The 23,180-nt window shown below is 52.7% G+C and overlaps 1 protein-coding gene across 5 annotated transcripts in view; it reads right to left on the reverse strand.

Annotated features, from left to right (window-relative positions):
* Positions 1–23,180, reverse strand: part of LOC101941091 (alpha-2-macroglobulin-like protein 1) — a 62,385-nt gene that overhangs the window by 37,074 nt on the left and 2,131 nt on the right. For 2 of the 5 annotated variants that reach the window (XR_010594738.1, XM_065577460.1), the window contains exons 4-14: positions 22,752–22,804; positions 21,700–21,720; positions 19,827–19,998; positions 18,661–18,745; positions 18,327–18,414; positions 17,098–17,212; positions 16,059–16,168; positions 10,624–10,788; positions 9,847–10,077; positions 1,053–1,116; positions 763–908 (exon numbers count right to left, since the gene is read on the reverse strand). Coding sequence is in view for 4 of the 5 variants with exons in the window: in XM_065577460.1 (XP_065433532.1) it covers positions 763–908; positions 1,053–1,116; positions 9,847–10,077; positions 10,624–10,788; positions 16,059–16,168; positions 17,098–17,212; positions 18,327–18,414; positions 18,661–18,745; positions 19,827–19,998; positions 21,700–21,720; positions 22,752–22,804 (1,250 nt within the window). In the remaining variant the exon portion in view is untranslated. Of the gene's footprint in view, positions 1–532; positions 575–689; positions 909–1,052; positions 1,117–9,846; positions 10,078–10,623; positions 10,789–16,058; positions 16,169–17,097; positions 17,213–18,326; positions 18,415–18,660; positions 18,746–19,826; positions 19,999–21,699; positions 21,721–22,751; positions 22,805–23,180 lie in introns of all 5 variants that reach the window. The other 3 variants (XM_065577464.1, XM_065577461.1, XM_065577463.1) reach the window with 3 other exon arrangements.

Below are 23,180 nucleotides of genomic sequence, written 5' to 3' on the forward strand. Positions count from 1 at the left end.
GTCATATCACAGGGCCATTAAAAACAGATATATAAAACGATTTCGCGGGCCGGATATAGTTGTATGGCGGGCCGGATGTGGCCCGCGGGCCTTGAGTTTGACACATGTGGTATAGAGCCAATATTCATAACTTCGACTACAAAACTGATACACACATATAGACAGCATAATCATAACCAGTAAACCATAACCTTGTCCTAGACACCCCATTTGACCCCCTTTATACAAGATTTGGGTGCCACTACAGGACTTTGGTTGCAACAATGATCTATATGGTCCCAGTTTATGTCAATAACGTCACAACCTGGTCAGTGGGGTGGGAGGGATGGGAGAAGCTCTGGGGAGCTGGGTACAGGGAGGCGAGGGGTGGGACAGGCAGGCAGTAGGTACCTGCTGGGCCCGGAGTGAGAGGTTGAGTCCGCAGGGGAAGCAGGGTGGGCTGGGGGAGGGGGGAAGGGTTTGGGGTTAGGAGGTACTTGCTGGGGCCAGGGAGAGCGGAATGGGAGGGGGGAGGGCAGGCACCTGCTCCTACATTGTGCGAGGGCCGGAGCTCTTCCTGTCACTGCAGGAACACCTGCAGGGGGGGACAAAATGGCTAGTGATCAATTCACCAGAGCTGGCACTACCGCAACGACCATAGCACTGCTGTAAGGCCGGGGAAGGGAAGGGCCAAGGGCACCCAGCGATACCTCTGCTCCTGTTATGGGGCAGGGAGCGATTCTCCCACCGCCAAGGCCCCTCTGCCCTGAGCCCCATGCTGACCTTGTTCGGGAGGCACTTGGCCATGTGCAGCCGGGCGCTGTCGGCAGCCATCTCGCCATCGGGCAGCACTGTGTAACCCAGCACCTTGGCAGCGGGAGCCAGGTCAGTGCCGACGGGCAGCTCCACTGAGAAGGAGCCCGTCAGCCCTAGGGACAGTGGGAAACACCCAGGGGAAGTCAGTCCCAGCCAGCAGAGCCCCCTCCCCCAGCCCGGCCCCTGCTCAAGGGGCTCAAACCCAAGTAGCCCCCTGGGCGCCCCCTTTCTGCACAGACCCCTCCCCCGCCACTTACCAGCCCCCTCCATGAGGTCCAGCCCCTTGTGGAGGATCCTGGCGATGGCTCCCTTGGCCACGACCTGGGGAGGAGGAGACGGGCGTCACTGAGCTGTGTGACGCTGTGTGGAGTCTGGGAGACACTTTATGGTATTGTTGATACCAACATTAGAAAATTGCAGGGAATCTGACCAGATATGCCATGGAAGGTGTCTGTGAAAATGGTGCAATTTGCCAAGTATGAGGATCTTGTTTATATGTTTGTATCACCTTTGTATTGTGTTCTAGGTCTGTGTGGTACATCTGTATTTCAAAACTCAGGCTGTGGTTCTGGGTGACACCCCCAGACAGATTGGCATCAGCACTGCTGAGCCTGTTCGACCCCATCACGGGTCATAGCCTGACAGTGAGCCCATTGAAAGGAACTAGGGGTGTAACCTTGTTTTACCATTTAACAACTCTCTTGTTGTTCTTTCTTTTTTCCGTATAACAAACCTTTCCTTTCAGACACTAAAGGACTGGTTGGCAGCGTGGTATTTTGGGTAAGATCCAAACTAATATTGGCCTGGTGATGTGGGTGACCCTTTGGGGTCAGAAGAACATTTTGTATAGTGAGCAGAGGTTTTAAATGACTTCTCACTGTCCTGGACCTAGGTGCTGATTGGGAGCCAGAGAACTGGAATGCAGTAAAAGGCTTTGGATTCTTCGACCATGGGATGGGGTTCCAAGAAGGAGGAGTGCTAGGCAGAGACGGGCTCCACCTAACGAAGAGAGGGAAGAGCATCTTCGCCAGCAGGCTGGCTAACCTAGTGAGGAGGGCTTTAAACTAGGTTCACCGGGGGAAGGAGACCGAAGCCCTGAGGTAAGTGGGGAAATGGGATCCTGGGAGGAAGCATGAGCAGGAGAGCGCAAGAGGGGAGGACTCCTGTCTCATACTGAGAAAGAAGGACGATCGATGAGTTATCTTAAGTGCCTATACACAAATGCAAGAAGCCTGGGAAACAAGCAGGGAGAGCTGGAAGTCCTGGCACAGTCAGGGAACTATGATGTGATTGGAATAACAGAGACTTGGTGGGATAACTCACATGACTGGAGTACTGTCATGGATGGATATAAACTGTTCAGGAAGGACAGGCAGGGCAGAAAAGATGGGGGAGTTGCATTGTATGTAAGAGAGGAGTATGACTGCTCAGAGCTCCGGTATGAAACTGCAGAAAAACCTGAGAGTCTCTGGATAAAGTTGAGAAGTGTGAGCAACAAGGGTGATGTCATGGTCGGAGTCTGCTATAGACCACCAGACCAGGGGGATGAGGTGGACGAGGCTTTCTTCTGGCAACTAGCAGAAGTTGCTAGATCGCAGGCCCTGGTTCTCATGGGAGACTTTAATCACCCTGATATCTGCTGGGAGAGCAATACAGCGGTGCACAGACAATCCAGGAAGTTTTTGGAAAGTGTAGGGGACAATTTCCTGGTGCAAATGCTGGAGGAACCAACTAGGGGCAGAGCTTTTCTTGACCTGCTGTTCACAAACAGGGAAGAATTAGTAGGGGAAGCAAAAGTGGATGGGAACCTGGGAGGCAGTGACCATGAGATGGTCGAGTTCAGGATCCTGACACAAGGAAGAAAGGAGAGCAGCAGAATACGGACCCTGGACTTCAGAAAAGCAGACTTTGACTCCCTCAGGGAACAGATGGGCAGGATCCCCTGGGAGAATAACATGAAGGGCAAAGGGGTCCAGGAGAGCTGGCTGTATTTTAAAGAATCCTTATTGCGGTTGCAGGAACAAACCATCCCGATGTGTAGAAAGAATAGTAAATATGGCAGGCGACCAGCTTGGCTAAACAGTGAAATCCTTGCTGATCTTAAAAGCAAAAAAGAAGCTTACAAAAAGTGGAAGAATGGACAAATGACCAGGGAGGAGTATAAAAATATTGCTCAGGCGTGCAGGAGTGAAATCAGGAAGGCCAAATCACACTTGGAGTTGCAGTTAGCAAGAGATGTTAGGAGTAACAAGAAGGGTTTCTTCAGGTATGTTAGCAACAAGAAGAAAGTCAAGGGAAGTGTGGGCCCCTTACTGAATGAGGGAGGCAACCTAGTGACCGAGGATGTGGAAAAAGCTAATGTACTCAATGCTTTTTTTGCCTCTGTCTTCACGAACATGAGTACTTGTGGCACCTTAGAGACTAACAAATTTATTAGAGCATAAACTTTCGTGGACTACAGCCCACTTCTTTGGATGCATACAGACTAACACGGCTGCTACTCTGAAACCTGTTCACGAACATGGTCAGCTCCCAGACTGCTGCACTGGGCAGCACAGTATGGGGAGAAGGTGACCAGCCCTCTGTGGAGAAAGAAGTGGTTCGGGACTATTTAGAAAAACTGGACGTGCACAAGTCCATGGGGCCGGATGTGCTGCATCCGAGGGTGCTAAAGGAGTTGGCGGATGAGATTGCAGAGCCATTAGCCATTATCTTTGAAAACTCATGGCGATCGGGGGAGGTCCCAGATGACTGGAAAAAGGCTAATGTAGTGCCCATCTTTAAAAAAGGGAAGGAGGAGGATCCGGGGAACTACAGGCCAGTCAGCCTCACCTCAGTCCCTGGAAAAATCATGGAGCAGGTCCTCAAGGAGTCAATTATGAAACACTTAGAGGAGAGGAAAGTGATCAGGAACAGTCAGCATGGATTCACCAAGGGGAAGTCGTGCCTGACTAACCTAATTGCCTTCTATGATGAGATAACTGGCTCTGTGGATGAGGGGAAAGCAGTGGATGTGTTATTCCTTGACTTTAGCAAAGCTTTTGATACGGTCTCCCACAGTATTCTTGCCGGCAAGTTAAAGAAGTATGGGCTGGATGAATGGACTGTAAGGTGGATAGAAAGCTGGCTAGATTGTCGGGCTCAACAGGTAGTAATCAATGGCTCCATGTATAGTTGGCAGCCGGTTTCAAGCGGAGTGCCCCAAGGGTCGGTCCTGGGGCCGGTTTTGTTTAATATATTTGTTCGCTTTTGCGAACGGGGCTGCTAACAGGGAGTTTCGCAAGGGAGTTTGGAAGGGAGCAGGAAGGGGGCAAGGGTCCCTTGCCGGTTCTATCTGTTTTCTCTTTATTCCCCTTAATACCTATAAACCAACTACATTCAAAACTTCTTGCTTAAACAACCCTTTCAGCGGACAGGGGGCTGCAGACAGGAGTTTCACAGAGGGAGGCTTACGATGGTTAGGAAGACCCGCAACACCTGTGCTAGCACTGCTTCTGTCTCCTCCACCTGTGCCTGTAGCCAGACAGAGCACCTGAGCATGGATGCTTCTACCCAGATCCTGGTGTGGTTTTGCAGAGACTGTAACTTGCAATTTCCACTTACTGATATCCAGGCTGGGGGGACCATCCAATGTGAGAGGTGCCTGCTGGTGGAATCTCTCAGGCAGCAGGTGGGAGAGCTACAGGAGGAGGTGGCTAGGTTGAGGAGCATCCGAATCCACGAGCAATTCCTCGACAGTGTCCATGTGGAGACAGCTGAGGTAGCTGTCCCAGTACACAGGACTGCTGATACACCACTGGTGGAGGAGGAGATGGCTCAGGGTGGACACTGGCAGCTGGTTACTTCTGGCAGCAGGCAGTGCTCCACCCCTGCTCCGAACCCTCCTGCCGTGGTAATAAGTAACCGTTATGCTCTTCTTGATACAGGAAAGAAGGAATCACTCCCTACAGGAAAGGAGGAGAAGCCTCGTACCCCTAAGGCTGTGAGGTCTGCTGCCACCACTGCGAATAGGAAACGTAGGGTAGTGGTGGTCGGAGACTCTCTGCTGAGGGGGACGGAGGCACCCATCTGTCGCCCTGACATTTCATCTCGGGAGGTATGCTGCCTGCCGGGAGCCCGTATCTGAGACGTTACGGAGGCATTGTCGAGGATTATCCACCCTCTGACTACTACCCCATGCTACTCATCCATGTGGGCACAAATGATACTGCGCGGTGTGACACTGAGCGGATCAAGAGTGACTACAGGGCTCTGGGAGTACGGGTGAAGGAGTTTGGAGCGCAGGTGGTATTCTCTTCAATTCTTCCTGTCAAAGGTAGGGGCCCGGGCAGAGACAGATGCATCATGGAGGTGAATGCCTGGCTGCGAAGATGGTGTCGCCAGGAGGGCTTTGGCTTCCTAGACCACGGGATGCTATTCGAGGAAGGACTGCTAGGCAGAGATGGCGTTCACCTTTCAAGGAGAGGAAAGACCCTATTTGGACATAGACTGGCTAACCTAGTGAGGAGGGCTTTAAACTAGGTTCGACGGGGACAGGTGAGCAAAGCCCACAGGTAAGTGGGGAACATGGAGACCGGGGAGATGGGTCGGAAACGAGAGGGAGTGTGGGCTATATTGTCAGAGAGAAAGGAGGGTCAGGACAGAACTGGGAGGAAAGATCAAACCAGTATCTTAGATGCCTATATACAAATGCGAGAAGTATGGGCTATAAGCAGGAAGAACTGGAAGTGCTAATAAATAAATACAACTATGACATTGTTGGCATCACTGAAACTTGGTGGGATAATACACATGATTGGAATGTTGGTGTGGATGGGTACAGCTTGCTCAGGAAGGATAGACAGGGGAAAAAGGGAGGAGGTGTTGCCTTATATATTAAAAATGTACACACTTGGACTGAGGTAGAGATGGACATAGAAGACGGAAGTGTTGAGAGTCTCTGGGTTAGGCTAAAAGGGGTAAAAAACAAGGGAGATGTCATGCTAGGAATCTACTACAGGCCACCTAACCAGGTGGAAGAGGTGGATGAGGCTTTTTTTAAGCAACTAACAAAATCATCCAAAGCCCAAGATTTGGTGGTGATGGGGGACTTCAACTATCCGGATATATGTTGGGAAAATAACACAGCGGGGCACAGACTATCCAACAAATTCTTGGACTGCATTGGAGACAACTTTTTATTTCAGAAGGTTGAAAAAGCTACTAGGGGGGAAGCTGTTCTAGACTTGATTTTAACAAATAGGGAGGAACTCGTTGAGAATTTGAAAGTAGAAGGCAGCCTAGGTGAAAGTGATCATGAAATCATAGAGTTTGCAATTCTAAGGAAGGGTAGAAGGGAGAACAGCAAAATAGAGACAATGGATTTCAGGAAGGCGGATTTTGGTAAGCTCAGAGAGCTGATAGGTAAGGTCCCATGGGAATCAAGACTGAGGGGAAAAACAACTGAGGAGAGTTGGCAGTTTTTCAAAGGGACACTATTAAGAGCCCAAAAGCAAGCTATTCCGCTGGTTAGGAAAGATAGAAAATGTGGCAAAAGACCACCTTGGCTTAACCATGAGATCTTGCATGATCTAAAAAATAAAAAGGAGTCATATAAAAAATGGAAACTGGGACAGATTACAAAGGATGAATATAGGCAAACAACACAGGAATGCAGGGGCAAGATTAGAAAGGCAAAGGCACAGAATGAGCTCAAACTAGCTACGGGAATAAAGAGAAACAAGAAGACTTTTTATCAATACATTAGAAGCAAGAGGAAGACCAAAGACAGGGTAGGCCCACTGCTTAGTGAAGAGGGAGAAACAGTAACAGGAAACTTGGAAATGGCGGAGATGCTTAATGACTTCTTTGTTTCGGTCTTCACCGAGAAGTCTGAAAGAATGCCTAACATAGTGAATGCTAATGGGAAGGGGGTAGGTTTAGCAGATAAAATAAAAAAAGAACAAGTTAAAAATCACTTAGAAAAGTTAGATGCCTGCAAGTCACCAGGGCCTGATGAAATGCATCCTAGAATACTCAAGGAGCTAATAGAGGAGGTATCTGAGCCTCTAGCTATTATCTTTGGAAAATCATGGGAGACGGGAGAGATTCCAGAAGACTGGAAAAGGGCAAATATAGTGCCCATCTATAAAAAGGGAAATAAAAACAACCCAGGAAACTACAGACCAGTTAGTTTAACTTCTGTGCCAGGGAAGATAATGGAGCAAGTAATTAAGGAAATCATCTGCAAACACTTGGAAGGTGGTAAGGTGATAGGGAACAGCCAGCATGGATTTGTGAAGAACAAATCATGTCAAACCAATCTGATAGCTTTCTTTGATAGGATAACGAGCCTTGTGGATAAGGGTGAAGCTGTTGATGTGGTATACCTAGACTTTAGTAAGGCATTTGATACAGTCTCGCATGATATTCTTATCGATAAACTAGGCAAATACAATTTAGATGGGGCTACTATAAGGTGGGTGCATAACTGGTTGGATAACCGTACTCAGAGAGTTGTTATTAATGGTTCCCAATCCTGCTGGAAAGGCATAACGAGTGGGGTACCGCAGGGGTCTGTTTTGGGACTGGCGCTGTTCAATATCTTCATCAACGACTTAGATATTGGCATAGAAAGTACGCTTATTAAGTTTGCGGATGATACCAAACTGGGAGGGATTGCAACTGCTTTGGAGGACAGGGTCATAATTCAAAATGATCTGGACAAATTGGAGAAATGGGCTGAGGTAAACAGGATGAAGTTTAACAAAGACAAATGCAAAGTGCTCCACTTAGGAAGGAAAAATCAGTTTCACACATACAGAATGGGAAGAGACTGTCTAGGAAGGAGTACGGCAGAAAGGGATCTAGGGGTTATAGTGGACCACAAGCTAAATATGAGTCAACAGTGTGATGCTATTGCAAAAAAAGCAAACATGATTCTGGGATGTATTAACAGGTGTGTTGTGAGCAAGACACGAGAAGTCATTCTTCCGCTCTACTCTGCTCTGGTTAGGCCTCAGCTGGAGTATTGTGTCCAGTTCTGGGCACCGCATTTTAAAAAAGATGTGGAGAAATTGGAAAGGGTCCAGAGAAGAGCAACAAGAATGATTAAAGGTCTTGAGAACATGACCTATGAAGGAAGGCTGAAAGAATTGGGTTTGTTTAGTTTGGAAAAGAGAAGACTGAGAGGGGACATGATAGCAGTTTTCAGGTATTTAAAAGGGTGTCATAAGGAGGAGGGAGAAAACTTGTTCACCTTAGCCTCTAAGGATAGAACCAGAAGCAATGGGTTTAAACTGCAGCAAGGGAGGTCTAGGTTGGACATTAGGAAAAAGTTCCTAACTGTCAGGGTGGTTAAACACTGGAATAAATTGCCTAGGGAGGTTGTGGAATCTCCATCTCTGGAGATATTTAAGAGTAGGTTAGATAAATGTCTATGAGGGATGGTCTAGACGGTATTTGGTCCTGCCATGCGGGCAGGGGACTGGACTCGATGACCTCTCGAGGTCCCTTCCAGTCCTAGAATCTATGAATCTATGAATATCTTTATTAATGATCTGGAGGATGGTGTGGACTGCACTCTCAGCAAGTTTGCAGATGACACTAAACTAGGAGGCGTGGTAGATACACTAGAGGGTAGGGATCGGATACAGAGGGACCTAGACAAATTAGAGGATTGGGCCAAAAAAAACCTGATGAGGTTCAACAAGGACAAGTGCAGAGTCCTGCACGTAGGACGGAAGAATCCCATGCACTGCTACAGATTAGGGACCGAATGGCTAGGTAGCAGTTCTGCAGAAAAGGACCTAGGGGTCACAGTGGATGAGAAGCTGGATATGAGTCAACAGTGTGCTCTTGTTGCCAAGAAGGCTAACGGCATTTTGGGCTGTATAAGTAGGGGCATTGCCAGCAGATCAAGGAACGTGATCGTTCCCCTTTATTCGACATTGGTGAGGCCTCATCTAGAATACTGTGTCCAGTTTTGGGCCCCACACTACAAGAAGGATGTGGAAAAATTGGAAAGAGTCCAGCGGAGGGCAACAAAAATGATTAGGGGTCTGGAGCACATGACTTATGAGGAGAGGCTGAGGGAAGTGGGATTGTTTAATCTCCAGAAGAGAAGAATGAGGGGGGATTTGATAGCAGCCTTCAACTACCTGAAGGGGGGTTCCAAAGAGGATGGAGCTCGGCTGTTCTCAGTGGTGGCAGATGACAGAACAAGGAGCAATGGTCTCAAGTTGCAGTGGGGGAGGTCCAGGTTGGATATTAGGAAACACTATTTCACTAGGAGGGTGGTGAAGCACTGGAATGCGTTACCTAGGGAGGTGGTGGAGTCTCCTTCCTTGGAGATTTTTAAGGCCTGGCTTGACAAAGCCCTGGCTGGGATGATTTAGTTGGGAATTGGTCCTGCTTTGAGCAGGGGGTTGGACTAGATGACCTCTTGAGGTCCCTTCCAACCCTGATATTCTATGATTCTATTCTATAAAAGGGGCTCTGTGATTTCTTTTTTAGCTTCTTGATAACCAGCGTCGGGGATCAGGACCAGTTTGTGATTGGTTGGTGAGTCCAACTTCAGTGTGAACCACCAGTTTTGGGAGAATCTGCTCTTTTGTTTGCAGCCTGCCCTGACCTTGACATTTCCAGTGAGGGCTGCCCCCAGGCACACTGGGTCACAATCTGATGCTGTACAGGGGGCTGACAAACGCCCTGACATGGGGGTGGCCACGCAGGCTGGAGTCAGGGCAGGGTGTGACCTCTCTTCCCCAAGGACTGAGCCAGCAGAGGTGGGGGTGCAAGAAAGAGCTTCAGACCGGTATCCCATTCCCCAGCCCCCCAGGCCAGCCAGCCCCTGCTCTGGGGCCAGATTGGAACCAGAGCCCCTAGTGGGGAAAGGGGAAAAGCCCCGTCCTGATCTAGCCCCACCCTGGTAATTCAAAGGAACCATTCGATTTTCCACTGCTCTGCTGTGGGGTCACAGCATTGATTCCACACCTCCTGCTCTCTCTCTATCTCTCTCTCTCTCTCTCTCACACACACACACACACACGCGCACACCCAGGACGGGCTCACCAGGAAGATGAAATCCAGGCTCCTGGACCCATTCCCCAGGGCCTCCCTAGCAATGACGTAATCCACCTGGAGCTGCTGGGCCTGGTCGCAGGGCAGCACCCCTCCCAGCGAGCGGATCTTCAGGAAACTCTGGCTCTTGGAGTAGAAGGGCGTCAGGTGAAGATCGGCATCCGGGTAACTGGGATAGACTCTGTCATACTCAGCGCTGTTGTTCACCTGCTTGAAGTGCCCCTGGGGGATAGAGAGAGTGATGGGGCTCACCGGGGAGCAGAGCACTCAGCACAGGACAGGAATGCATCCGGGGCAGGGCAGGCTCTGATGTTGCCGGCTGAGCTCACCCCCATGGCCCCTCGCCCTGCGTCCGTAAGAGTGACATGGAAAACCCCAGCGGTTCGAATGGGGCAGCCCGACAGCGGCAATGGGGCAGCCCCTGAACTGAGCTGCCTGAAGGGGGCGACCTTCCTAACTAAACCCCACCCCAAATATTAATGAGAAGACAAGTGGTGGCACTAAGATGCCGTTTGCGTCACCCCATTGATGGCTCTGCTGGTGGGTTCTGCACCTCCCCTCACCCCTCCCCATCTGTCCTGGCTATTCAGTCTGCAGGCACTTCGGGCAGGGCCGTTTGCTACGCTGAGTGTGTGCAGCACCCAGCACCATGGGGCCCCGATCCTGGCTGCTCCTTAGGCACCACCCTAATAAACATCAACAATCCCAGACACAGTAACAGAGGCAGAGTGCAGGGGCCCCACTGGGGCTCAGAGGCCCGTCACTTACCCTCAGATAGACCGTCCCGGTCCAGCTGGAGGTGTCCAGCTCGAAGGAGGCTTTGCCAGACTCATCGGTCAGGAAGGTCTGGTTCTTATTCTTATCCCCATAGCTAACAAAGAGCTGCAGCTTCTCATTCTTCAGTGCAGAGCCATCTGCCGTCTCCAGGAGCATCTGAGCCAGGAGAGAAAGGGGGAGACGCACAACTCAAGGGAGCAGACTCCTGGGAGAGTGTTACCCACTAGGGGCTAAAGAGCTGGCTGGGAGCAGAAAGGGACAATGCAATCCAGCCCTGAGATGCACTGGGAAAGCCCAGGGCTGGGATGGGATGTTGGGGGTGAGGACTGAGGGGCATTAGCAGATCTGGGAAGAAGTTGCAGCAGGACTGGAATAGATGGGGGTGCTAGGGTGAGCACTGAGGGGTAACAGGTTGTCCAACCCCTTGACTGAGCCCTCCCTTGGGATGTGGGACTCTACAATCCAGCCACCCCCAGGCCCTGAAACCAGGACCTCAGATCTCCCAGCCTCATTGCTTTGCTTACACACATTCCCTCTGAGTCCCATCTGGGCTGTGGCCATGATGGGCTTTAAGATTAACCCCTTAGGGACAATGTGGTAGGCAAGCAAGGAACTCGGGCTTAACAAAGGAATTTCTAAACCAGAGTCACTTAGATGGCTCAAAAGTTACAGATGTTTGCCAGAGAACAAATGTCCTGATGAGCACCCTTCTCTAGTCCGATCTCACCCTGCCTCTGTCATAACTATAAAGGGAAGGGTGTAACAGCTCTCCTGTATACAGTACTATAAAATCCCTCCTGGCCAGAGACTCCAAAATCCTTTTCCCTGTAAAGGGTTAAGAAGCTCAGGTAACCTGGCTGGCATCTGACCTAAAGGACCAATAAGGGGACAAGATACTTTCAAATCTTGTGGGGGTGAAGGCTTTTGTGTGTGTTCTTTGTTTGGGAGGGTGTTCGTTCTCGGGACTGAGAGGGACCAGACATCAATCCAGGTTCTCCACATCTTTCTAAACAAGTCTCTCCTATTTCAAACTTGTAAGTAAATAGCCAGGCAAGGCGTGTTAGTTTTCCTTTGTTTTCTCAACTTGTAAATGTACCTTTTACTAGAGTGTTTATCTTTGTTTGCTGTACTTTGAACCTGAGACTAGAGGGGAGTCCTCTGAGCTCTTTAAGTTTGAGTACCCTGTAAGGTTAATTTCCATACTGATTTTACAGAGATGATTTTTACCTTTTTCTTTAATTAAAATCCTTCTTTTTTAAGAACCTGATTGATTTTTCTTTGTTTTAGATCCAAGGGGGTTGGATCTGTATTCACCAGGAGTTGGTGGGAGGAAGGAGGGGAATGGTTAATTTCTCCTTGTTTTAGATCCAAGGGGTTTGGATCTGTATTCACCAGGGAATTGGTGAAGGTTTTTCAAGGCTTCCCAGGGAGGAAATCCATTGGAAATGGTGGCAGTGGGACCAGAGCTAAGCTGGTAGTTAAGCTTAGAAGTTTTCATGCAGGCCCCTACATTTGTACCCTAAAGTTCAAAGTGGGGATACAGCCTTGACAGCCTCTGACTCTGGGGTTTGTCAACAGTTCAGGCTGGGCAGAATCCCTCCCACCTTGTCTGTCTCCAGCCAGTCCTTCTGGCATGTGGTGATGGTCAGCACGGCCGCACAGAGCAGCGCCCCTTCTTAAGTAGAGTCTCTCTGGACCTTTCTGCTATGTACTCAGCTGGAAAACTCCATCTCCCTCCCGCAGACATGCTCACCCCACCTGCGGGACCTTGTGTAGAAATAACATTGTTCTGTGAGGGTGGGCCAGTAGTTGAGAGACAATCAAAACTGATGGCGCTAGATTGCCATCTTGAGATCTACTCCATGATAGTCCTTCAACAAAGTGTCACGCACCTTTTCTACGCTGGGCACCTGTCGAGAATACAATATGATAATCTGCCTTGGGTAAATTTAGGCGTGTGCACAGCACATAATACAATGGGAAGGTCCTTGCCTGTTAGTAACTAGAGTTCTTTGAGATGTGGTGTCTATATGTGCTTCACTTCTGGTGTGCATATGCCCCATGCACCGGAGATCTGAATGCATTAGCCACCAGTGTCCATTGGTTGTGCCTGCACCCTGCATGCCTCCCTTGGGAGCTGGGATCTAAGATATAACTAGTAAGCTGTGGTGCACTGGTCTTTTGGGAGCCGCAGGCCTGGTAATTCTGTGAGTGCCCAGTGGAGAAGGGGCCGGACACTACAGGGAACGCTCCGAGGACTGGGGGCTATTACTCCCAGATCCTTTCCAGCAGCACTATCACCTGGCCAGGTGTTCCTCATTTTGTAGTTGTTCATTTGATTTCTCCTTCCTAAGGATACGTCCACACTACCTGCCGGATCGGCAGGTAGCGATCTATCTATCAGGGATCGATTTATCATGTCTCAAATAGACACGATAAATTGATCACAGAACGCGCTCCCCGTTGACTCCGGAACTCCACCAGGGCGAGAGGCGGAAGCGGAGTCGACGGGGAAGCTGGCCGTCGATCCTGCGCTGTGAGGACGTGAGGTAAGTCGATCTAAGATACGTCGACTTCAGCTACGCTATTCTTGTAGCTGAAGTTGCGTATCTTAGATCGATCCCCGCCCCTAGTGTAGACCAGGCCTAAGTGTAGTTCCTCACACTGAGCTTTGATTAATTTCATCTTGTTGATTTCAGACCAATTCTAATCCTGCCTCCAAAGTGCTAGTAACCCCTCTCTGCCTGGTGTCATCCACACATTTTAGTAGCACACTCTCCATTCCATTATCCAAATTTTTAATGACAATACTGAGTAGTACCGGACCCAGGACTGACCCCTGTGGGACCACACTAGGAATAGAATAAGACACACTAGATACGTCTTCCCAGAGTGCAGCAAACTACTGACAACAACCCCTTGAGTATGGGGTTTTCAAACAGTAGTGCACCAACCTTACAGTAATTTCATTTAGACCAGTGATTTTCAACCAGGGGGCCAGGGCCTCCTGGGGGACAACGAGCAGGTTTCAGGGGGTCCACCATGCGGGGCCAATGTTAGATATGCTGGGGCCCAGGGCAGAGGGCTGAAGCCCCACTACATGGGGCAATTGCCCTGCTTCCTACCCCTTCGCGCTGGTCCTGGCTTTTATATGCAGAAAACCAGTTGCTGTGGCAGAGGTGTGATGTGGAGTTTTTACACAATGTTGGGGGTGGGTGGAGCTCAGAAAGGAAAAGGTTGAGAACCCTGATGTAGACCACATTTCCCTAGTTTGCTTATGAGGATGTCAAAAGCCTTACTACAAACAGGATATACTGAGTCTACTGCTTCCCCCCTAAGCCAGTAACCCTGACTGCTAGACGTGGCTTTTCTTACTGGGGCCTTTAAAATCTCCCCTATTGCTCCTCAAGGAGCCAACAAAGGGGCATCTGGGAGTTCAGAAATGGTCCAATAACCTGGTGCTGTGCCTGTTGGTGTGGGACACGAAACGAGCTCCAGCACCGTCAGCAGTGGCACGGAAGGACCCGTGCGATGGATGCTGAGTGCAGGAAATGGGACGTCTGTGCCACAGGTGTGGGTAGCAGAGGCACTGAGGAGAGCGGCACCTGGTGCAACGAAGGCGAGAGCTCCGGGCGTGATGCGTCGGTGCGGCAAACAGTGGTGCCGGAAGCACCCGCAGCAGCACCAGCAGCAATGACTGTGCCGCAAGCAGTGGTGCTGAGAGGCCACCACCAAGTGAAATCCTCTCTGGGCGCCAAGGGATGAGCCAACAGCGGAACCAAGGACTCAGGACTCCTGCTCTCTGAGCGCCAGAGGGACCAGGGATTGGCCTCGAGCTGCCCTTCTCAAGTGACACAGAAAGAGGTGACGTAGCAGGCACCTGAGGAGGAGATCTACTCCTGTGCTCCTTGGCAGGATGGCGTCCATCACACTCGAGGTCATGAACCAGGGCAGGCATAGCCTTAGAGGCGGAAGAGATGGCTGCCAGGGTACTTTTTACCCAAGGGTGATCGGTCCTAGGAGGACCCTGCATCTCTTCAGGGACTGAGCCTGGCCTCCTAGACTTCTCCAGGAGAAATCCCTTCCGTCTAGTCTCTCTGGATTTCACAGCCCATATGGGGAGGGCTCTGAAGTCCCTGCACTGCTCTCTAATGTGTGTCTGTGAACCCAGACAATACAGACGCTTAGAGTGTCTGTCGTTCCGGGCATGGCAGACCCCCATGAGGGACATAATTTAAATCCTGGGGACTAAACCCCCCTGTACCTGGAGAAGACAGCAACTGCTCACCTCAGAGCCCTACCCCCCCTACCAGGATTCATAGACTCCAAGGCCAGAAGGGACCATTGTGATCATCCAATCTGACCTCCTGCATAGCACGGGCCAGAGACCTGCCCCAAAATAACGCCCAGAGCTAGCCTGTTAGAAGAACATCCCGTCTTCATTTACACATTGTCAGGGACGGAGAATCCACCACGAACCTCGGTAAATTGTTGGTTAATTACCCTCATTATAAAAAATGTACACCTTATTTCCAGTTTCAATTTGTCTAGCTTCAACTTCCAGCTGTTTGATCGTGTTCGGCCTTTCTCTGCTAGATTGGATATATGTTCCCCGATATTTACAAATTGTAATCAAGTCACCCTTTAAACTTCTCTTTCTTAAACTAAATAGATTGAGCTCTTTGAGTCTATCACTATAAGGCATCTTGTCTAATCCTTTCACCATTCTTGGGCCTCTTCTCTGAACCCTCTTCAATTTATCAATATCCTTGTTGAATTGTGGGCATCGGAACTGGACACGGGGTTCCAGCATCAGTTGCACCCCTGCCAAATACAGAGTAGCCAACTCGCGAGTCCCCTGTTTATACATCCCAGAATCGCATTAGCGCTTTTGGCCACAGCGTCGCACTGGGAGCTCACGTTCAGCCAATTATCCACCATGACCCCCAAATCGTTTCCAGAGTCCCTGCTTCCCAGGCTAGACTCCCCCACTCCGTACGTATGGCCGACATTCTTTGCTCCGAGGAGAGGGAGTCTATAACTGAAATCCTCCCTAAAACAGGAGAGTTCAGCTAAACTAACTAAGCCACTGTCTCCAGTAACAATTATTAACTATCAAAATGACTATTTACAAAATGTAAAGAGAAAAACTTCAGCGAAGCAGGAGACCGGACACTGCTGCTGGCTCTATCTCTCAGCCAGAGGCCGTGAGAAGGAACTGAGGGTTGGCTGGTTGCTCAACCCCCATTGTGCCCTCGGTAAGAGGGGGCTTGAGGACATGGACTGCACAGCTAACGCATCCGATCTCCAGTGCATGGGGCACATGGGCACCAGAAGTGCAGCACATCCGGCAAGCAGTCAACACCAATGGTGGTTACAGTTTGGTACAGACATATCCCACTCTGTCACACCGGTAATCCTGTTACCTTGCCAGTGTAGGGGATTCCAGCCTTGTAGGTCTCGTCAGCGTCCTCAAAGGTCACTATAGGGATTTTAGACACGATCTTGCAGCTCTTGGTCGCGTTGAGCTCCACCCCTAGCAGGAGAGGGAGGGACGATAGGAGGAAGGTGCCAGGAGTGACACCAGAGTTCAGGCTATGTCCCAGATTTCTCTCCATAACAATCTGCACAGCCATTTCTACCCCCTCTAGCTATGGACTGGAGGGTGTGATTTGGGGGAGAATTTGGGAGGTTCGTCTGGGGGCGGAGAAGGATTTTCCTGGGGAATCTGGAAACTAGCAAATTTAGATCCACCTTCCCCTGGTGCTTAATCCCAAACCAGCCACTTGACATTTGCCAGCAGAGTCTCCTGGCTCTGCGGCCCTTTCCCCAGCAGAGAGCTCCTTACTGAACGGCCCCAGAGCTGACCCCGCGCACAGGCCTCTCGGCACAGGGCCTGCCCCCAGAAAGTGCCCAGTGACCCGTTGCCGTTCTGGACCCGCTCTCCTCCAGCCACTTCGCCATCGCTGGTGTCAGCACCTGAGGGTAACGTTGTATCCACCCCACAGTTACAGTTTTCAGCCAAATGGGTGTCGGCCGCTCTGGAAATCAGGATTCTTCTGGGTTAAATGTGGAGTTATCTGGGTTCGTTGCTAAGCGATTAGCACTTGCAGTTTTGAACGCTAAGCGCTAACGTTACCGAGGCCGTGACTCAGGGCCCAGCGACACAGGCTGGGCCTTCACTCCGCTCTGCCAGCTCAGTGCACAGCCAGAGGCCACTCGCGGGAGGGTGTTTAGTCTTTGCATGAATGTGCCCAGGTCTGAACTCCTCATGAGGGATCGATCCCAGTGATGGGCTGAACCAGAACCCCAGATCCAACCCCCAACGCTACCTCTGGGCCCATCTCTAAAGCAGCTGGGCTACAAACGACATTATCACATGTGCAAGTGAGCCCCCTCTGCCCCTGGGGGTTTAGTGCTGGGGGCTGCCTGGGGGTGTGCATGTGTGCTTGATTTCAGTCCCACCTGTCCCCTCCTCCTTGAGAGACGCCTTGGCCTGGAAGCTCATTCCGTAGCCAGAGTTGGTCGGCAGTAAGCGAGGAATGTTCACCTCTCTGGAAAAGCAGCCATTGGTGTCAGTCTGGAGGGAGAGAATCACAGCCCGTTAGCAGCAGCTCTGCACTAGGCCCCGCAGGTGTCAGCTCAGCAGGTCTCTAATCGGGCTTGGCCTGGTTAGTGCTGGGACAGGAGACACTCACAGAAAACCTGGGTGCTAAAGTCAGCAGCAGGGGGCGCTCTCATCTTGGAGTCAGCCCTGACACCGGTACCCCAGCACGGCACTAGGGGGCGCTGTGCAGCTGGAGCTGCTGTGGGTGGGATGAGACGTAAAAGAGGCCCTGGCCACTCGTGCCCATCACAGATCCCCTGGTGCTTGTCCCCCATCGTCGTGGTAACGCTGGCTAATTCCAATCACGCCCCTAGCCCCCCAGGGACTGAGAGCATTCGGGGAGATCTGAATCTTTCCATTGACCCACCTAATGAGAGCTGCTGATGAGGAAGGGCGGCCCCGTAACCTGGGGCACTAGCCTAGGTCTGGAGAGACCTGGGGGCAAGTCCCTGCTCTGCCACAGGCTGCCTGCAAGTCCCTCTGAGTACGGCTCCAGCAGAAACACCCTGCGGCCGCGAGTCTCAGAGCCCAGCCCTGCTGACCCCACTTGTGCTGCGGGGCTAAAACCAGCAGGTCGACAGTCGGGTCCAGGCGCTAGACCCGGGATCGGGGGAGGGTCTCGGAGCCCAGGCTCCAGCCAAGCGTCTACACTGTTCCTTTAGCCCCGCGGTGCAAGCCCCAGGCAGCAGAGCTGGGCTCGGAGACACTGCCGCAGGGTTTTTGCTGCACGGACGGACCCTGAGCATCTCTGTGCCTCAGTTCCCCATCTGTACAATGGGGACAGGAGCCTGCCCTGCCTCCCGGCGGCTAGGAGGATCAGTGAGGCACTGAGATATTGTGGGGAAAGGGAAAGTATAAGTCCCTAAGCCCAACTACACAGGTGCCAGTCCCCAACCCCAGCCTGCCAGATGGGGACCTGGATGGATCCAGGACCTGATTCGCCTGCACTTACACCAGCTTTACATCAATGTCAACAGCATCATCAAGGCAGATCACAGCGCCCCCTCTGGCCAGTGTAAGAAAAACATGGAGAGGAGCCTCCTCCAGCAGCATGTCATGTACCTCCCCCCTCCCCAGTCACACTCACCTTGCCAGGAAGCAATGTGCAGTAAAATGGTATCTCCCAACACAGGCTGGCCTCGACCCTCCCCAGAATGGGATTCCCATAGGTGTCTCTGTTTAGGAGAGGGGAAGGAGAGGGTAAGTGGGAGGGGAGGGGGCCAACGCCCCTGCCCATGGGGGGGTCCCTGCTGGGGTGAGGCTGGTCATGTGGCTGGGAGTGAGAGCCCCAGGGAGCATGGGGCAGAGGGGCGCAGGCAGGGAAGGGGCAGGTCAGATCCTGGCCTGGGGGGCGGGGAGTCAGGTCGAGGGCGGTACCAGCCCCCCCTTTATCAGCCTGGCAGGGCTGGTTTCACACTCACCGGCCGCACACCCGCAGCAGGAGCATCTCATCCAGCACTGTCACCACGGGGGGCAGTTCCAGGGTCACTTCGAACTTGGGCAGCACTGGGGGGCAGAGAGGGACGGGGTGAAACCGACCCGCAGCCCCGTCTCGGGGGTTTCATCGCGATCCTCGGCCTTGGAGCTTCTCCCCGGGTCTTGCAGCCCCCCACCAACCTGCTGGCCGGGCGGGAAGGGGAAGGGCCCGGAAATGGAGCAGGGCTGGGAAGAGACTGCAGGCTGCAGCAGTAGGGTTGCCAGGTGTCTGTTTTTCGACTGGAATGCCCGGTCAGAAAGGGACCTTGGCGGCTCCCGTTGGCACCACGGACTGGGCCGTTAAAAGTCCAGTCGGCAGCGCAGTGGGGCTAAGACAGGCCCCTGCCTGCTGTGGCTCCGCACTGCTCACAGAATCAGCGGCATGTCCCCCCTCCAGCTCCTACCCATACAGGCAGCCAGGGGGTTTCACACACTACCCCTTCCCCAAGCACCTGTGGGGGATCAGGGTGGTGGGAGGCAGTTGGGGGGCTCGGACAGCATATGTGGGGGTGGGAGGGTGGGAGGCAGTTGGGGGCATCAGGGGCAGGTGTCTGGGGTGAGGGGGGGTAGTTGGCAGCTGTTTTAAGGGATACATCAGAGCTCTTCTCTCCCCCTCCCCCGCAGGAGGCAGAGGAGGTTTGGTGGGGGAGAATGGAGAGGGGGCCACTGACATTTCCCTCCCCCTCCCAGCAACACCAGCTCTGGGAAGGGTGTGTATGTGTGAAGAGCCCCTTGTGCTCCAGGACAGGGTTAGGGTACAGCACAGGGCCGATGTGGGTGGGTGCTGGGTTGGGGCTGGGAGGACAGAGTTAGATGCTGGGGGTTGGTGAAAAGCTGGAAGCTCCGTCCCATCCAGCAGCCAGCGAGCTCCTGCAGCAGGAGCCAGGATCAGCTCCCATGATAACTTTGGTCACATGGTAACTGCCCCCATCCACCTCCCACACACACTGGGAGGAGGCGGGGGGGGGTGCAGAATTCCGAAGTCAGACCAAAAACATGAGACAGCCATGGTTTTGACTCATGATGTTGGACTCACGGACACCTCGCCCCAGGAAGACTCAGGAATCCCCCTTCCTCCCCATGTGCCAGAGCCGCGGCTTCGCTTGCTGACCTGGGTCCCGCTGCGCACCGTATTCCTCCACGCTGAATGAGTGCCTCGTCCCCTGCGCCTCGATGGCGTACGTCCCCAGGGCCGGCTCTGCAGACAGTGGGAGGGACAGATCCACGATGCCCTGCTGCGGAGTCACATCTCGCCACTGGGCGATGCGGTTCCCGCTGGGATCCTGGCAAACGGACACGCCCTGCTCAGCCGCTGTCCCCACACACGGCTCGTCCCCAGCAGCCCCCGAGTGCCTCATGCTGCCGACGGGGGCTGGATCGACGGCCGGGGGTTCAAATCCTTCTCCTTAGCCTGGAGCAGGCACCACCGGGCAGCCCCTGGGCAAGGGGGCCCCTGCCAGTGCCCCTCAGCCCTGACCCGAGAGACACCCCATCTCTAGCCGGGACAAAGCCCAGGGAACTCGCCATAGGGACTGTCATAACTATAAAGGGAAGGGTAACAGCTGTCCTGTGTACAGTACTATAAAATCCCTCCTGGCTAGAGACTCCAAAATCCTTTTCCCTGTAAAGGGTTAAGAAGCTCAGGTAACCAGGATGGCATCTGACCTAAAGGACCAATAAGGGGACAAGATACTTTCAAATCTTGGGGGGGGGGAGGCTTTTGTTTGTGTTCTTTGTTTGGGAGTGTGTTCGTTCTCGGGACTGAGAGGGACCAGACATCAATCCAGGTTCTCCACATCTTTCTAAACAAGTCTCTCCTATTTCAAACTTGTAAGTAAATAGCCAGGCAAGGCATGTTAGTTTTCCTTTGTTTTCTCAACTTGTAAATGTACCTTTTACTAGAGTGTTTATCTTTGTTTGCTGTACTTTGAACCTGAGACTAGAGGGGAGTCCTCTAAGCTCTTTAAGTTTGATTACCCTGTAAGGTTAATTTCCATACTGATTTTACAGAGATGATTTTTACCTTTTTTTCTTTAATTAAAAGCTTTCTTTTTAGAACCTGATTGATTTTTCCTTGTTTTAAGATCCAAGGGGCTTGGATCTTGATTCACCAGGAGTTGGTGGGAGGAAGGAGGGGGGATGGTTAATTTCTCCCTGTTGTAGATCCCAGGGGGGTTGGAACTGTATTCACCAGGAGCTGGTGGGAGGAAGGAGGGGAATGGTTAATTTCTCCTTGTTTTAAAATCCAAGGGGTTTGGATCTGTATTCACCAGGGAATTGGTGAAGGTTTTTCAAGGCTTCCCAGGGAGGGAAAAATTGAAATGGTGGCAGTGGAACCAGAGCTAAGCTGGTAGTTAAGCTTAGAAGTTTCATGCAGGCCCCTACATTTGTACCCTAAAGTTCAAAGTGGGGATCCAGCCTTGACAGGGACCATTTCCATCTCAAAGCTAGGCCTCTGTGGGTATGTTCCCTGTCCCCCACCCTCCACGCAGCCTCCCCAACCCCCCACCCCTCCCCTCTGCCCTGCCGCTCCCAGAGATCCCCCTCCCCCCAGCCCTTCCCCCATAAGACTCCCAAAGGAGCTCCCCACTGAGTTCCCCACTGGCCGTATCAAGTCACCGCCTGACCAAGAGTTTAGGGGCTGGGAACATTCGGGGTGAGCGACTCAGGCAGGGATCCCAGCCAGGCCCAAACCCACCTGCCTTCCGGACAGACAGCCCCAGACACTGCAAACTCGGGGTGGGGAGAACGTAACCTGATGGCACAAATGTCCCCTCCCTGCCCCCCATGTGTCCCAGGCCAGAAACACCCTGTGCTCTGGGACCCTTTGCACCCCCCCAGCAGGGCAGGGGAGTCTAGGGCTGGATTGCTGGACACTGTGGTCACAGCCCAGACTCCTCTGGGATCCCCACAACTGAACACCCCCGAGTGCCCTCGGATGAGCCGGACAGGAAGAGGAGGAGGCTGGAGAGGCACAGACTGACCTGCACGGTCACCAGGGGCAGCTGCAAAGCAAACAGACAGGAGATGGCTGGTTAGAGGGACAGGAAACACCCCCCACTGCCCACGGGGCTGCCTGTGACCTCCCCAGGGCCGGGGTGTCTCTGGGGCCATGGGGGCTCATGCGGACAACAGCGGAGGTGACCGAGAGAGCAGGGACAGGAAGGGGAGCCCATGAGGCTGGAGCCCTCGCACCTCCCATGCCTCCCCCCCGTGTTGACGGATACAGGGCAGTGGGTGGCTGGTCTGGGCGTGGAGGAGCAGGGCGAGATGCTGGGGTCTCTGCCAAGGGGCAGTCTAAGGGCCGGGGGGTCTGCGTTGCAGCCAGTGCCTGAGCGAGATGGCTGGGAGGGGAGTTGTCAATCTGTATTTCCACACTGGGCCCGATTCTGCCACCTCACTCAGAGCACACAGCACGGTTAGGCGGAAAGGTGCTAATGACTGTCATCCCGGGCTGGCATCCACAGCCAATCACAGACTGCACTAAAGCCAGTGGGTGCCCAGCGCCCTCATTCTGCTCCATGCAATGTGCAATCAACACTCTCTGCGCAGTCAAGAGACTGCAACCAACAGGGGCCACTGCCCAAGGCACTAGGTCTGTAGCCCAGGGGGCTGCTCCACATGGCTGTTTTCAGCAGGTCAGCACAAGTCCCCCTACTGCAAGTCTGTTAACCTGCCCTGGGAGACTCGCCCCCTGCAGCAGTGTAGACCAGGGTGGCGGCTGAGGGATTTCCCAGAATATCGGAGATCCCGGTATTTCCAGGATTGGCGTGAGCCTCTCCCCGCTGGCGTGACCTCGCACACTCGGTGTGTGTGAGTTCATGCCAGCAGGGGCGGAGCAGTGCACTCTGCCAAATGGTGCCCCCCATCCAATATCAGACACAAGCATGCATTGGAGGGGCAAGCCACCCAAGAAGAGGACTGTCCGATTTCAAACCGGATGAATGGCCTGCCTGATGTAGACAAACCTAACGAGTTCAGTGCACCAGGGCCCTGTTACCCGGCTCCCCTTCCAATCCCCACCCTCAGCTCTCACCTTCCGGGTACTGGGAATGAAGTCTTTGTCCAAACTGACGATTCGAAACTTCACTAGAAAGGAGCAGAGGGAGAGGTGGGAATCAGCCCCGGCTTGGTTTTTCTGAGTGAATTCCCAGCTGGGGAAGGTGCCAGCCGGACGCCCTGGGCACTGATGGCCTCTGTGAACCCACAGAATGGGCCCAGCCCGTGCAACGCAGCGCCAGCTTCCCCATGCTGCCCTCTGCCAATGAGCCACGGCTCTGCCCTGAGTGGCTGGAGGCTGCCAGGGGAGGCTGATCGGTGCCCCCTGCAGTGTCTGTGACATCACCAAGGATGGGCTGAGACCCCCACTTGGTTCCAGACAGGCCCCCAAACAGCCCTCAGACTTTGGGCCTCTTCTCCCCTGGGGCCGGGTGCAGACAGGAGCCTAGAAATGAGAGTCCTGAAT

This window comes from Chrysemys picta, chromosome 24 (assembly GCF_011386835.1).
Source record: "Chrysemys picta bellii isolate R12L10 chromosome 24, ASM1138683v2, whole genome shotgun sequence".
Lineage (NCBI taxonomy): Eukaryota > Metazoa > Chordata > Testudines > Emydidae > Chrysemys > Chrysemys picta.